This window comes from Eleginops maclovinus, chromosome 4, assembly GCF_036324505.1.
Source record: "Eleginops maclovinus isolate JMC-PN-2008 ecotype Puerto Natales chromosome 4, JC_Emac_rtc_rv5, whole genome shotgun sequence".
Taxonomy (NCBI): Eukaryota; Metazoa; Chordata; class Actinopteri; order Perciformes; family Eleginopidae; genus Eleginops; species Eleginops maclovinus.
In genome coordinates, this window is record NC_086352.1 from 6,714,360 (window position 1) to 6,728,238 (window position 13,879).

Below are 13,879 nucleotides of genomic sequence, written 5' to 3' on the forward strand. Positions count from 1 at the left end.
CGCCAACACATCGTACGTGATAAGCTAAGGGGCGGGACATCTCTACGCAGGTTGACCAATCACAACAGAGCCGGCCAGCGAACCAAAACAGCAAACTGGGCTCTGGTTTCAGACGGAGGGGGAAAAGAGGTGCTGCAGCACAGGCAGTATGAGAGACATAAAGAGCTTTTTGAACATTAAAGCATGGAGACATGTCCCAGGAGAGACACTAAAGGAAATGACTTGAACATGGTACTGAAGTGCTCAGGATAGTTCCCAAACTACAGTATATTACAATCTGAACGATGCAGATGCCTGTAAGAAAGAGTGAGTAATGAATATCAATATTTCTCAAAAACAAATTCAATAGAACGCAAATGAATGCTAAAAACATGTTTTGATAGTCTTTAAACTGCATGTGGTATAATCAGAATATCTGCTGTTAATACAAATGTCCCCTATTATTAATCCCACAAAAGGCCGGCTAATTCATTCTAGCATTTCCGACAAACATCCTTATGTTGAAGCCTCTGCTTTCACAGCCTCTCTCATCCCTAAAGAACGTCTGAGTCATGGCGGCAGCGAGCACAATGTGCCCATTCAGCGGCATCAACAATGCAATGCTCACTCGCCCAATTCACTTCATATATCTGGTATGAAACCAAATAACTGTAATTCCCAGAACTCTAACATTAAATTCAGGAAATAACAAAGTGCAAATTTCAGAGCCACAACACTCCTTGCTTTCTTCCCCCATTCAGTGTTTGTAATGTTTAACACATCAAAAATGATGCAGCTGAGAACCTGAGTCATTCAAAACAACTCAAATTGCTCAGAGCTCAAGCTAGTTTATCCTCATCTGCAGACAAACATGTCAAATTTAGCAAGGAGACAAAGTAAGCTTGCAAGACATTGTTTTTCTAGCAAGATATTTCTGCCACAGTCACAGTTTTCATCTGCTATCTAACGTCTGTTTTTAATTGTAGTCCAGTGATGATGCACTTTTAAAGGACGGCTAAGAAGCTTGGATCTCCCTGGTTCCCTTGGGAAAAAGCAATGGGAATTCTCCATTGGATTAAAGAATGTAGAAAAATAATCTCCATGTCAAACAAAGGTTTATGATACTTACAAGTTTAGGTCAAAGTAAAAAGCTAAAGCTAGGCTATAAAGGAACTACAGCACGGTACCATTGACTTCACGTCACCACCGCTAAGCTAAAGGCGGCTAATGTTGGGCTATAAAGGAACTACAGCACGGTCACATGACTTCAAGTCACCACCGCTAAGCTAAAGGCGGCTAATGTTGGGCTATAAAGGAACTACAGCACGGTCACATGACTTCACGTCACCACCGCTAAGCTAAAGGCGGCTAATGTTGGGCTATAAAGGAACTACAGCACGGTCACATGACTTCAAGTCACCACCGCTAAGCTAAAGGCGGCTAATGTTGGGCTATAAAGGAACTACAGCACGGTCACATGACTTCACGTCACCACCGCTAAGCTAAAGGCGGCTAATGTTGGGCTATAAAGGAACTACAGCACGGTCACATGACTTCACGTCTCCACCGCTAAGCTAAAGGCGGCTAATGTTGGGCTATAAAGGAACTACAGCACGGTCACATGACTTCAAGTCACCACCGCTAAGCTAAAGGCGGCTAATGTTGGGCTATAAAGGAACTACAGCACGGTCACATGACTTCACGTCACCACCGCTAAGCTAAAGGCGGCTAATGTTGGGCTATAAAGGAACTACAGCACGGTCACATGACTTCAAGTCACCACCGCTAAGCTAAAGGCGGCTAATGTTGGGCTATAAAGGAACTACAGCCAGTCACATGACTTCAAGTCACCACCGCTAAGCTAAAGGAGGCTAATGTTGGGCTATAAAGGAACTACAGCACGGTCACATGACTTCACGTCTCCACCGCTAAGCTAAAGGCGGCTAATGTTGGGCTATAAAGGAACTACAGCACGGTCACATGACTTCACGTCACCACCGCTAAGCTAAAGGTGGCTAATGTTGGGCTATAAAGGAACTACAGCACGGTCACATGACTTCACGTCACCACCGCCAAGCTAAAGGCGGCTAATGTTGGGCTATAAAGGAACTACAGCACGGTCACATGACTTCACGTCACCACCGCTAAGCTAAAGGCGGCTAATGTTGGGCTATAAAGGAACTACAGCACGGTCACATGACTTCACGTCACCACCGCTAAGCTAAAGGCGGCTAATGTTGGGCTATAAAGGAACTACAGCACGGTCATGAGGATACATCCATTGACATATAATTATGGGTTGAGATATCCAGCAGCAGTATAGGTAATAAGTAATTACAATTAGCTCCACCTTAACTATCTGTGATTAACACATTATTGCATCAATAATCAAAATCCAGTCATTGAATTTAAATGATTCTGAATGAGTCATTACAAATAATGAGTACTTGTACTAAAGTATATTGTTTTCTACTTAAGACGGATTGTAACTGCATGAATTTCTGTTACGAAAGTATTTTTTACAACTTTTGCTGCTTTTACATGAGTATAAATAGATGCTTTTAAAAAGTTTGGGAGCTGTTGAACGTATGTAGGGTTCAAATAGTGGAAATGGAATAAAAGAAATAAGGCCAATTGATTTTATTAACTTCAAGGCGAGAGCATATTAAAGGAGGATTTAGCATGAAGGAGGGTGATGTGTGGTACTTCTTAAAGAGATGGAGAGTGACTGAGTTAGTCTGACTGGAGTAGCAAGGTCATTGCACCAACAGGGAGCCAGTCAGAAGGAGAGTTGAGTCTCAGTGGACCATTTACTTTTAATGTGTTCTCATCTGCCTCCACACAAAGCCCTTTCGAGGTCTTAAAAAGCCTCCTGGTGCTCTCGATTATTGCCACCGCCAGTCCTCGCCTCCCCGAGAATGATCGGTGAGTATAGCTGAATTGCCTGCCAGGTCCATAATGTTTTGATGTAGTGCAAAATGCACCAATAGTCTGCAGACCAGAGCAAATACAGATATCAGTGCATCTGAGGTGATCAATAAATAGAGGCTGCTCAGGGCCAACATATATATATATATGAAGGAACAGGGTGTGCTGCGATGCCTTATCCTGTCCTGACAGCTGATGATGTTGGTGGTCAAAGTAAAACAGCCAGCATCGGAAAGCCATTAATTCATGTGTTTACCGCCCAAACATCAGCACACATATGGCCTCATATAGATCTCAATCATTTGCACAGATGGAAAGCTGATGGACAAAAAAGGGGCTGCTCTCTCCGGATAATGCATTGCACGACTAACTGGAAACAACTTATTGAGGCTTTGTGGAAATGTGCTGTTCTGGTTCAGCACTTAACACACCATGGCATTAAGAATTATTAAAGAAAAAGCAGAAATAACAAGAACCGTCTGGCATTTTGTCCATAGCCATCTTGTTTTCATAGACCCAGAAATGACTCAACAGGATAGTGATAACGACAACTAAATGCTTAATGGGATGAATACATTATTTACATTCATGAAGTGAAGACACACGAAGAATGAACATGCTTTACAGGAGAAGAGGCCAAAAAACGCTTAGGAAAATGTTTACTGATGAAGTAAGAAGTTAGGACATTTTCTCATAGACCTCTACACATTCAGACTTCCTTTTGCTACTGATTATTGAAGAGGTTTGTGCAAGTGTATTGTTCTGTAACTAAATAACCATGGCCTTAAGGGTTTAGGTTGTGGAACGAAAACAAGGAGAGCACCCTTGAGAGCATTCCCTGCTATTTTACTCTAAATGGAAGCTTGATTTACCAAAGAACTGATCATGCTGTTTTGAAAATAGACGTGAAAGAAGCAATTGAGACCATAAACGTATCATGAAAATGTTTACTGAGGTTTTGATGGTAATTTTCTCATAGACTTCTACACAATCTTTTTGCAACCAGAGAAGTCGCCCCCTGCTGGATATTAGAGAAAGATTAAAGGCATTTCCTAATTTACAATCCCCCAAAGGGATCATGAAACCACAGCCATCTGAGGTGACACTGAGACATGATGAAGTGAAGTTTTTATGCTGAAAATAACACGGAACAATGGAGTGTTGATGCACTGAAGCACTTAAGTAATAAGCAGTTTCTTTCCAAACAAAAGAGGGGAGAGAATGACGTTAAATAGCATCAATCAAGATCCACTCCATGTAGGAGAACATGGCTGGAGCTCAGGGAGAATTCAGAGAGCCGCATTACTCCCACAGCTCTGCCAGTCATCACGGACACGGAGGACAGAGAAGCGACTCCTCCTACTTTACAAAACATGATGATTGATGGTTTTCGAAGACACAAAACATCCCACATGAATTCTAAGCAGGAGCTTTATTAGCGGCCGTGAGAGAAAGGAGGACGTTTTGTGTCGTGTGATGTGTGGAGGGAGGCGATGGACACCGTGGAGGTCAGAAGGCACTTTCCTCACCTGGGAAGAAGTTATCTCTGAGGAAATTAATGGTGTGTGGGAGATGAGCCGCGGGAAGATGGGGGAAATACATCAAGCCACCGCCATTAAACATTAAGCAGGAGAACGCAGGAGAAGGAATAAAGCTGATTTCAGTGAGCCTGCAGATATCATGTTGAACAGGATTTACTGTAATACACCTTCAGTTAATCTGTCTCACTGCTCATCACCTGCAGGTTCTTGATGATTGGCCTAGTGAGCAATCACACAGCACACCATAATAAAACGTGCATGTAAAACAGATGTAAATTCATGGATTATGCACCAGTTTGTTTTTTTATTCACACCACGATAAAACAAATTGGGTTTAAATAAGTGGATGCATGGATTGTTTCTGCTCCCTTCCATCTCCCAAATATCACATGATAAACTGTTGCCTACAGTAGCGGCAGTGACTCATAATCTGCTGTATAAAAGCAGCAGCTCAACTAAATGTCAACAGAAAGCCCCCAGAATGCCGCAGCAGAGCTTTAAAGGGTTTTTCTAATCCTGGGTGAAACAGCAGAGCCTTCATATTTTTCACCCCGCGATCCTCAATGCGTCTTTTGATTGTTAGAGGGTGGGTGGGGGTGCTTCATTAGTATGCATCTTTTAAGGCTCGAGGGCTGCCTGCAGATGTGTGAGTTGAGGCGGTGGGGGCGTGGGAGAAGCTGGGTTAGTCACATGGCCGGGACTTCTCACCGCATCCCTGCATGCAGAGCATCAGAACGAAACCACCGCTCTCTCCTCCTAATTCTCGGATGGCAGCCTTGACCTACTTTCCACAAAGACAGGCTCATGCAAACTTGATGATATGCTTATAACGGAGGAGACCGTCCTGCACCGCCTTAGGGTGAGCAGAGGCGGCGCGGGGGGGGGGGGGCGGCTGCACGGTAAAAGCGAACTGCAGGACGTGTGTTAGCAACTCCGTCCTGGGTGGTTAGACGATGTTCGTGTTGATGACACCCGAGGAAACGCAATCTTTGGCTTTGAAGGTCGTCAAAAGCTCCCCAAACCCCGTAAGAAAAAAGCGCTTCATCTCAAAGTCATGCTCAGACAAGCCAATAATTAATGAATGCATCTGAAAAGCTCCCTCATAAAACTGCAATGGGATACTTCAAAACTGTCCTCCTTGTTGCACAGCAAACCTGGACTCCTAAAATTAGCTTAACCTATACATTGAAACTACATCATAGTTAGAGGGGGATGTGATGGTTTCCAGGTTGTGTCGGTGGACAACTCGTTTGTGTCTCAGTTGGAAACCAAAAATCCAAGCTCATTTAAATGTACGCCTGACAAATGACATATTATTATAATTTTACTCTCCGTTACCCAGTCATTTTATTTAAATTTTGAGTTGTTTAGTGTACCTAAGGCAATTTTGAATGAGATTTATCTATTTTGCATTACCAAGAACTTCCGCTACACTAGACTGAATTCTGATTTCCAATTTGTATATTATCTTGGTGGCTGAGTAAGCAGATTGGCACAAACCAAAATAGCAAAATCTTTGCAACTCTCTGGATATTCATTCAATTTCTTTTGTAAAGCTCCAAATAAGAACAGAAGTCATTTTCTTCCACTATACATCTATAGAAGTGTTGTTAAATGTACAGGCTTAGAGTTAGAAACATACCTCATACTTTATCTTGGTACAAACACAAAGCAGCCAATGCACAGAGAATCAAAAGCTGCTAGCTACCGGAAGTTGTCGTGAAATTCCTGGCCATTTTTAACTTATTCAAGTCATTTTTTAGGTCTTTCACATTTCTGTTTAGATGGCCTTTAACATTCAGAACACCACATTGAAAAGTCAGTGCATTAACCTCTTCCTAAAGACTTCCTATCATGTGCAGCAGTATTGCAATAGACCTAACAGAGTGTGATTTCTTGTTTTGGATGTGTTTAGACACAAAGCAGATATCCGAGGCTGGTGTCCGACAGGCATAAAGCTCCTCATGAGCAGAGGGTAAGTGAGGTTTAGGTATGAATAATTTGTGCCTTCAAAAGATACTAAAACAGGCGAAAAACTGCAGATACCAAAAAAAGAAAACCCCAGCAGGCTTGTAAAAACATCTCACCCCTAAAAAAACTAAGAACATGTAAACGACTGAGAGATATCTCACGGTGACAAGGAAAAATAAATCAAGACTACAAACGGAAAACATGTGAGCTGGGCCTCAGAAAGCCAGACTTCCAAATGTCACACTGCAGAGAGAAGAACAAAGACATGGATGAAGAGCAGCACTGAGGAGGAGGAGGGGAAATAAATACATAAACTAGCAGTGAGGCGGTGAAAGGAAGGAGTTTCAGTCGGAATCAAGGTGTGTGATGTGCATAACGGTGGAGGCACACACCACTCTATACACCCAGTTAACATCCCAGATAAACATCAGATCAAGTGATGTTAAACAGAATATCAGAAAGCCATACAACCTGTAGGTCATAGCCATCAAACCAGATGATAAAATGTCCTAAAAGGATCTGTGTTTGTCACGTATTGAGGAGCTACACCACACATTTCTCCAGCTACAACAAACCCAGATCATTGGTTTGGAAGTATCTGAAGAGATGAACCTTTTAATGAAGTACCTTCAACCCGCACTCTCTCTCATATCCAGTGGTTGATCAAAGGCTATTTATATAGAGGTCTATGAGAAAATGACCCTTTAAATAACAAACAATCTTTCATGATTTAAGTGAAGCCAATGCAGAAGTACCTTGAACCTGCATCTCTGTGATATCCAGCAGGGGGCGACTCCAATGGTTCAAAAAAGTCAATTTAGATAGAAGTCTATGAAAAACATTACCCTACCAATGACCCTACGTTTACTTGATTGTCGGTCGTTTTAGCAAAAGATAATAATGAGAATATCTGAAACTCATACAGTTTAGCCTGCACAAAGGTTATTACCAATGAATAACTAAAATAATAATAACTGCTGTTGCATATTTTGGAGTTAGGACACCTTTCTCTCCACCTACGAGTATCCAGCACCTTTATTTTACCACCAAACGTAGCATTAATGTGATGCATGCTCAAGAGGATCCCAAGCAAGTGACAACTTACAGGAATAAAAAGTAAGGTCAAAGAGTAAGTGCCTTAAACCTGCATTATTTATCATATCCAGCAGGGGGCAGGTGGTTTCAGAAGGAAGTCTAGTTGTATAGAAGTCTATGAGAAAATGAACTTACTTCTCACTTAAATCCTCACCTCAGTAAAAAGGTTACTGATGACTCTATGGTCCAGTTCTGTAGTTTTAAGTCTTTGGTCTCCTTTAGCATGCTGTTGGTCTGGTAAATGATGGTCCCATTGATAGTAAAATAGAGGATAAAGCAGGGCACGCTTTACGGAAACGCACATTGCGGTTGACGAGTCGCTACAACACACACTTTGTCATGCTAACAGTACCTGGGCTCTCTTATCCAAAGATCTACCCCTTCATCCAAATCGGATTAATTATAGCTCCATAAAACAAAATCCCAAAGGACAAAACACCAAACAAAGGGGGTTCAAACCTGAAGACCACAAACCAAAAGGAGATTCACAGATCACTGACTACGTTCGTGCAGTGGGCCCAACACATACACATTTCATAGGAAATTTTTTGCATCCAATCTTTAAGCTTGACTTAAACTACATCCAGGCTTTCAATGGTGGTTTTACACGTCTAGTCTACATACAGCCTGCAGAAGTTGAAGCAGAGGTTGGACAGTCTTCTGTAGCTCCAGATAGAGCCATCTGCTAACTAAATTGAAGCCTGATGATGGAATCCAAACGAGTTCCAGCTATTTCGTAGCTCCTACAGACTAAGTGCTCCTATAATTACACAATCCTAATGTTCAAAATAACATGTGTTGTGTTGTTGGGTCTACTAGGCAAAGACTGAATGGAGAGATATAAATGACAGAAAAGTGTGCTGGTATCTTTCCATTCAGAACACTTACGCAAGAATTATATAGCAGATACGTTGCCTCAGTCACACATTATGTGGGCTGTAGTTTTGAGAAAAAAAGGCTGGATCTATAAATGCAGTGATGCTGAGCGTCTGAACCGGGGGACACTTGCAGCCTCCACAAGTGACCTATAAGCGGACCTTGGAAAACATTCCTGTGTAAAACAGGTTTCTTTGGCAGCCTCAGCTAACTGGCAGGTTTCATATAGAATGTGCACTTGAAGGTGTCCACAGATCGATACTTTCGAGCGAGCCTGAGCTTTTTTTAAAACGTAGAAAACGAAAAGAAAGAGGAAAAACTTCTGCAACAACTTTTTTTTTTTGAGTGACTGGCATCCAGCCAGAGTTGGAGGCAGTTGAAGAAAGTGAAGCCTGGTGAAATAAGCAGCTTTGGATGGATGGATGGATGTGACAGCTTTGATTTGCTTTTTCTCACAGTCCCTGTCCTGTTAGATCACCCCCTACCTCATGATCCCATCCTATGGCATATTACATTTGAGCTTCTTTCCTGTTCATTTTCCACGGGAGACTACTCCTTTTTATCCTTTTAAGATTGCCTTTGGTTCAATGTGACGGGAATAAAACACGTTGTAACTTCGATTCCAGAGTGTGACTTTCACGTTATTTCAAGTTGACACCTTCAGAAGCCGAGAGATTAATCACGATAACATTGTGATGCGTTTTAAAGGATAGCTTAAATCCTGGGAAATTAGAAGACACAAGATCTCATTGACTGGATAATCAAGATTTTAAAGAGATCAAACGATAAATTTCAAGCCGCATTTGGCAAAGTAGATAAACGCCGAACCATTTCACAGCGTGGAAGTCTCAGTTTGTTTGCAGATAAACAGATGGCATTTTTACAAGTCCACATAAATCTCTTTGATTGAAGGAAGAGTTGGCATTAAAGACGCAGACAGAAAACTAAGGAAGAGTATTGCTGTTTCAAAGGCACATAGAGGACATCTGATTTTAACATTCGAAGAGAGCAGAATCTTGCAATGACTGTCGAAGCCAAATTAAATATTAGACATTATAAGATACACACAAGTGGCATCACCATATACCAAAGGGAACAGGGATTCAGATGTCCTTTGCCTTAAGGGATGTTGGAAGTACACTTTTTCATTTCATTGCCTCCTAATCTCAGCATTTCTTCATGACAGGGTGTTTAAAAGACATCTGTTGAACTTGTGAGGTGTTGGGATGCTATGGGTTTAAATGAGGTCAGATATCTGAGCAGTTGGACACGGTTTTCCCTCATTTATGTCGTCAATGGGTGACAATTCTCAGTGTTCACCAAAGGGTTATTGGGGGTTATTTATAGAAAATGGTCTATTGCTGTCCGTTGTTATATTACAACACACTTCATCGGGGTCTTTAGAGCTTTGACGCTTCACTGAAGACAGAAAATAAGCCAAACTAAGCTGTCTCTCTGGTGACAGCAGTGTGCATCGAGCATTTCACTTTTAAAAGTCCACCCATCGACCCTGGATCTCAATATTTCATAGCGTTACTACTCCACTGCTTGTTTCAGACCTCAGAGCACAACCTCACCTCCGTTGGTTTAATGCCGAAGTCCATATCCTATATCCTCTTCCTATAGGCTGCTAACCTTAATTAAACACGGGGCAAATTATTATTCAAAGCAGTGTTTTAATAGGTTTTAAGGCATGTCTAGAGGGGGTCTTTAAATATAACTGACAAACCATAAAACTGTTATAGGTATTTAAGTCGTGCCATTATCCTTTAGCAATAGTGCAACATCAAAAAGGAACTATCTTTTCCCATATCTGAATATAAATATGAACTCTTCCATGATAATCGGCATATTCAATCCGTATTATCACTAAAATCCACATTATTTTTAACCAAAATCTCGTAAATCATTTGTGTTAAGATATTCTAATTTTAGATGAAATTGGTTTCATTTCCTAAGTTAATGAGTACTTGAGTTCCTGTAGGATTCATATTAAATTGACAGTAGATTATACGACCATTTTATTCTCACATGACCATTCAAAAGCACAGTTTTAATTGACTATACTCCTAATTACCTCATCAAAGATGTGCCTTTAAGTCACTCTCTCAAATGGATAGCTCCCATTCAGATTGCCACTGAATGCAAACATGTTGGTGAACACTTGTGCAATTATAGGATGCGCTTAAGAGCAAAGTAGACGAGGAAGGCAGACGGTGTTTAGTTGAAGCTACAGTGATGGTTGGTCTGATTCTGTAGCCTCTCCTTATAAAAAATGAGGCCAGACGTCATCGCCGGAGGTGGACTCTCTGATTGGTTTCTGCAGAGAAAGGCGCACCTGCAGTCAGAGCTGCGCTTACACAAACCTGTCAAACGCTTCAGCTGCTCTCAGAAGAAAAAACCCCAGAAAAGAGTATCACAGCAAGGCCTTATCTTATCCACTTCAAACAGCGATGCCTCTTGTGATGAATCTCTAATGCGAGAGAACTGGAAAACTATTATCTGGACTTGGCAGTTTTTCTTTGGCTGGCCAATCGTCCCACAGTTTCCCATCTCCATAAATTGTACCCATCTCTCCCTGTTTCCCCCTGTGATGAGCAAGCAGACCTCCCGTTAGCAAACCTCTCGCATCTAACACCTCACAAAGAGAGGACAATTTGTACTGGCCTCCATCACTGGCTGCTCAGTATTACTATGGTTACTGCTTTTTGTGTTTCAAAGGCATGTTTTTCTGTCCAGATAATGAATAAATCACCAAGCGTTTATTTAGTTCATTAATGTCGAAAATTAGCACGTTTGTATTTATAGATGAGCTGTGAGTTGTAGCTATTGTGAAGCAATTACATAATGAGCAAAACATGCATATTTAACTGAGAGACGATGCATGTGTGAGTGTGTTTTGAATGCATGTCCCTCAGATGTGTAAGCTGATGTGACATTGGGAGCTTTGTCTCTGATAAGCTGTCATTGAGCTACCGGTGGGTGGAGGTTGCCGTCCATGCTGAGCAGCAAGGAAACAAGTGGCCTGCTTGGCGAGGGGCCATAAAACGCACAATTATTCCTGGGTCAATGCATCAGGGGTTTCTCAAAGACAAAAAGGCAATCAATGAGTGGCTTTGTGCTTATTACATTTGGGCATTTTGCAGGAGGGAGTTTAATTCCGGCTGAGAGACAGGATAAATGGCTGGGAGGATTTAACAAAGGAGGAATCTTCATCCTAGGGTCAGCGAAGGGTCAGGCTAATCACTGATATGGCACTGTCACCTCTGACCTTTCATCTGCTTACCATCATCTGCCTCTTGTGTGGCTGAGCTTTGAACTGATGCTTATTCCGGCGCCTGATTTGACTAAAAACCCTGATAAAACACTCCCATAAATGACTCCAGTGTTGTCGTTTAAAGAGCCCGTATAGAAGGGTACCAGGCTACCCTCTAGTGGCACGGGGAAGCGATGAACCGTGTCACTGAATAAGTTGTTGTCTGCCTCAAAAAGGGATAAAAAGGGGTAAACGAGATACCGAAAACCGATGGGAGGAAAAGTCCTTTGTGGCGTAAGGCGACGCCGTGTTGGGAAATCCTTCCAGTGCGAGATGTTTACTTTATATGCAAATCAGACACCAGAGGTCTTATTTTAAGGCCTCTTTTTTTCCCCCTGACTTTTCAAGAAAGAAAGCTTTGATGTTGGCAGGAAGGATCGATGCCAGGGAGAGAAAGAGGGGGAGGAGGAGGAGGAGGAGGGATGATGGAAATTAAGGCTGCTTCTAAAGGAGGGGTTTGGAGAGCCTTAAATCATGGATCCGAAGCTGTATGAAACACAAGTGTCCAGGGGGGCTACAAGTGACGCCACCCCCTTCCTCCCTACAGTACGCATCTTGTGCACATGATAAAGTTTGTAGGGTCGCATCGCTTCCCCCCAAAGGATGCTGGGTACGCAACTGTGTTGACCTTACTGCGCCATTTATTTCTGTTTCATTTAGCGCAATCTGTCGGAGCAGTTGCCGTGCATGCGGACCGGGGGACGGGGTGAATGGCTGATGTGAGGATTCTCCGCAACATCCTTCTGTCATTTCAGGCCTGCGGAGCCGCTGCAGAGGAGCAACTTTATGAGGACACACACACACACACACACACACACACACACACACACACACACACACACACACACACACACACACACACACACACACACACACACACACACACACACACACACACACACACAAAATCCACCACACAAAGGTCCAAGATCAAGTCTCCACGTCTGAGAATGTTTGCAGGATTTGTGCAGGGGGGGGGGGGGGGAATACGCGCATTAACCTCCATGCAACACCGATTATTATACATGGTGTTATCATATGAAAACAGGGCCACTAAACACACTGACAGAAGTGCAGAAAGTCTCAGGATGAGAAATAATCTGCCAACAAGTGCAGAGGAAGCAGTAGACACCCAGAAAGCACATAATCAATTAATGATTTAAAAAAAAAACGCACGGATTATCCGCATCTACTTACATAGTGGTGATGTTTTTGAATAACTCTGCTATGTCAACACTGGTCCCATTGTTCCCAGTATCTTGCAGGGCCAGTAAAGGGAAAAACCTGCCGTTGTCGGACTTATTGCAATAGATCTCTGTTTGAGAGCAGCTGCAGGTCGGCGGGCAGTCCAGCATGGAGCTCAGATAGTCCTGGAAAACACTCATCAGGAACAAAACCCTCCACCAGCAAATCCGGATCGAGTGAAACCATAGATCCATGTCTCCGGGTAGAAAGGGGGGAGAAGAGGTCCCGATGTCCTCTGGGTTAGAACAGAAACAGGAGAGAGGAGAGAGGAGGAGAGTGGGAGGAAGGAGGAGGATGGTGCGTACAGAGGAGGCTCTATGTGAGCGTTTCTGCCGGGGATGGATGCTGTAGTGTCCTTGCGCGTCAGAGATTTGGTGAAAAAAAAAAAAATTAAAAATAAGAAAGGGACATAACAAGGCGAGGCTCCGGTCCTCCTTTCAGCCGCAGACGCATGGTGCTTCCCCCGGAATCCGTGCTGCTGATACCGTCGTGTCTCTCCAAGCAGGACCAGGACGACTGGCTGGAGAGCAGAGACACCAAATGAGAAGTTGGAGCATCAAGTCCCTCCTACCGGCTACAGTCATACTGACACCTGCAGAAACCGCAGGCACCCTCTGTGGGAGATGGCTGTGCTACAGAGCAGAGCAGCATCAACAGAGGCTACAAATGGAAACAAGACACATCTAAATAAAGACATAGGGACGTTACATTTAGAATTAAGTTCAAAAAAGGAGCATGAATCAACATTTCGACGGAAGCACATCAAAAGAGCAGGAGTGGGAGGGTTAATTAAAACATGGAATCAGAATATTAATCGTCATCTGATTACTTTTCCTGTACTTTCAGATTACATCAGTATCATACACATAGCAAATAAAAACGAGACCAAATAATTAACAATACGATGTTTTTATTGAAGTGTACCTAA

The 13,879-nt window shown here is 42.7% G+C and overlaps 1 protein-coding gene across 1 annotated transcript in view; it reads right to left on the reverse strand.

Moving 5' to 3' along the window:
- The window catches only part of ntrk3b (neurotrophic tyrosine kinase, receptor, type 3b), a 221,978-nt gene extending 208,560 nt beyond the window's left edge, over nucleotides 1–13,418 (reverse strand). The window contains 1 exon segment of the mRNA XM_063880534.1: nucleotides 12,904–13,418. Within this exon segment, the coding sequence (XP_063736604.1) occupies nucleotides 12,904–13,145 (242 nt within the window). The 5' untranslated portion in view covers nucleotides 13,146–13,418.
- Nucleotides 13,419–13,879: the final 461 nt, after the last annotated feature.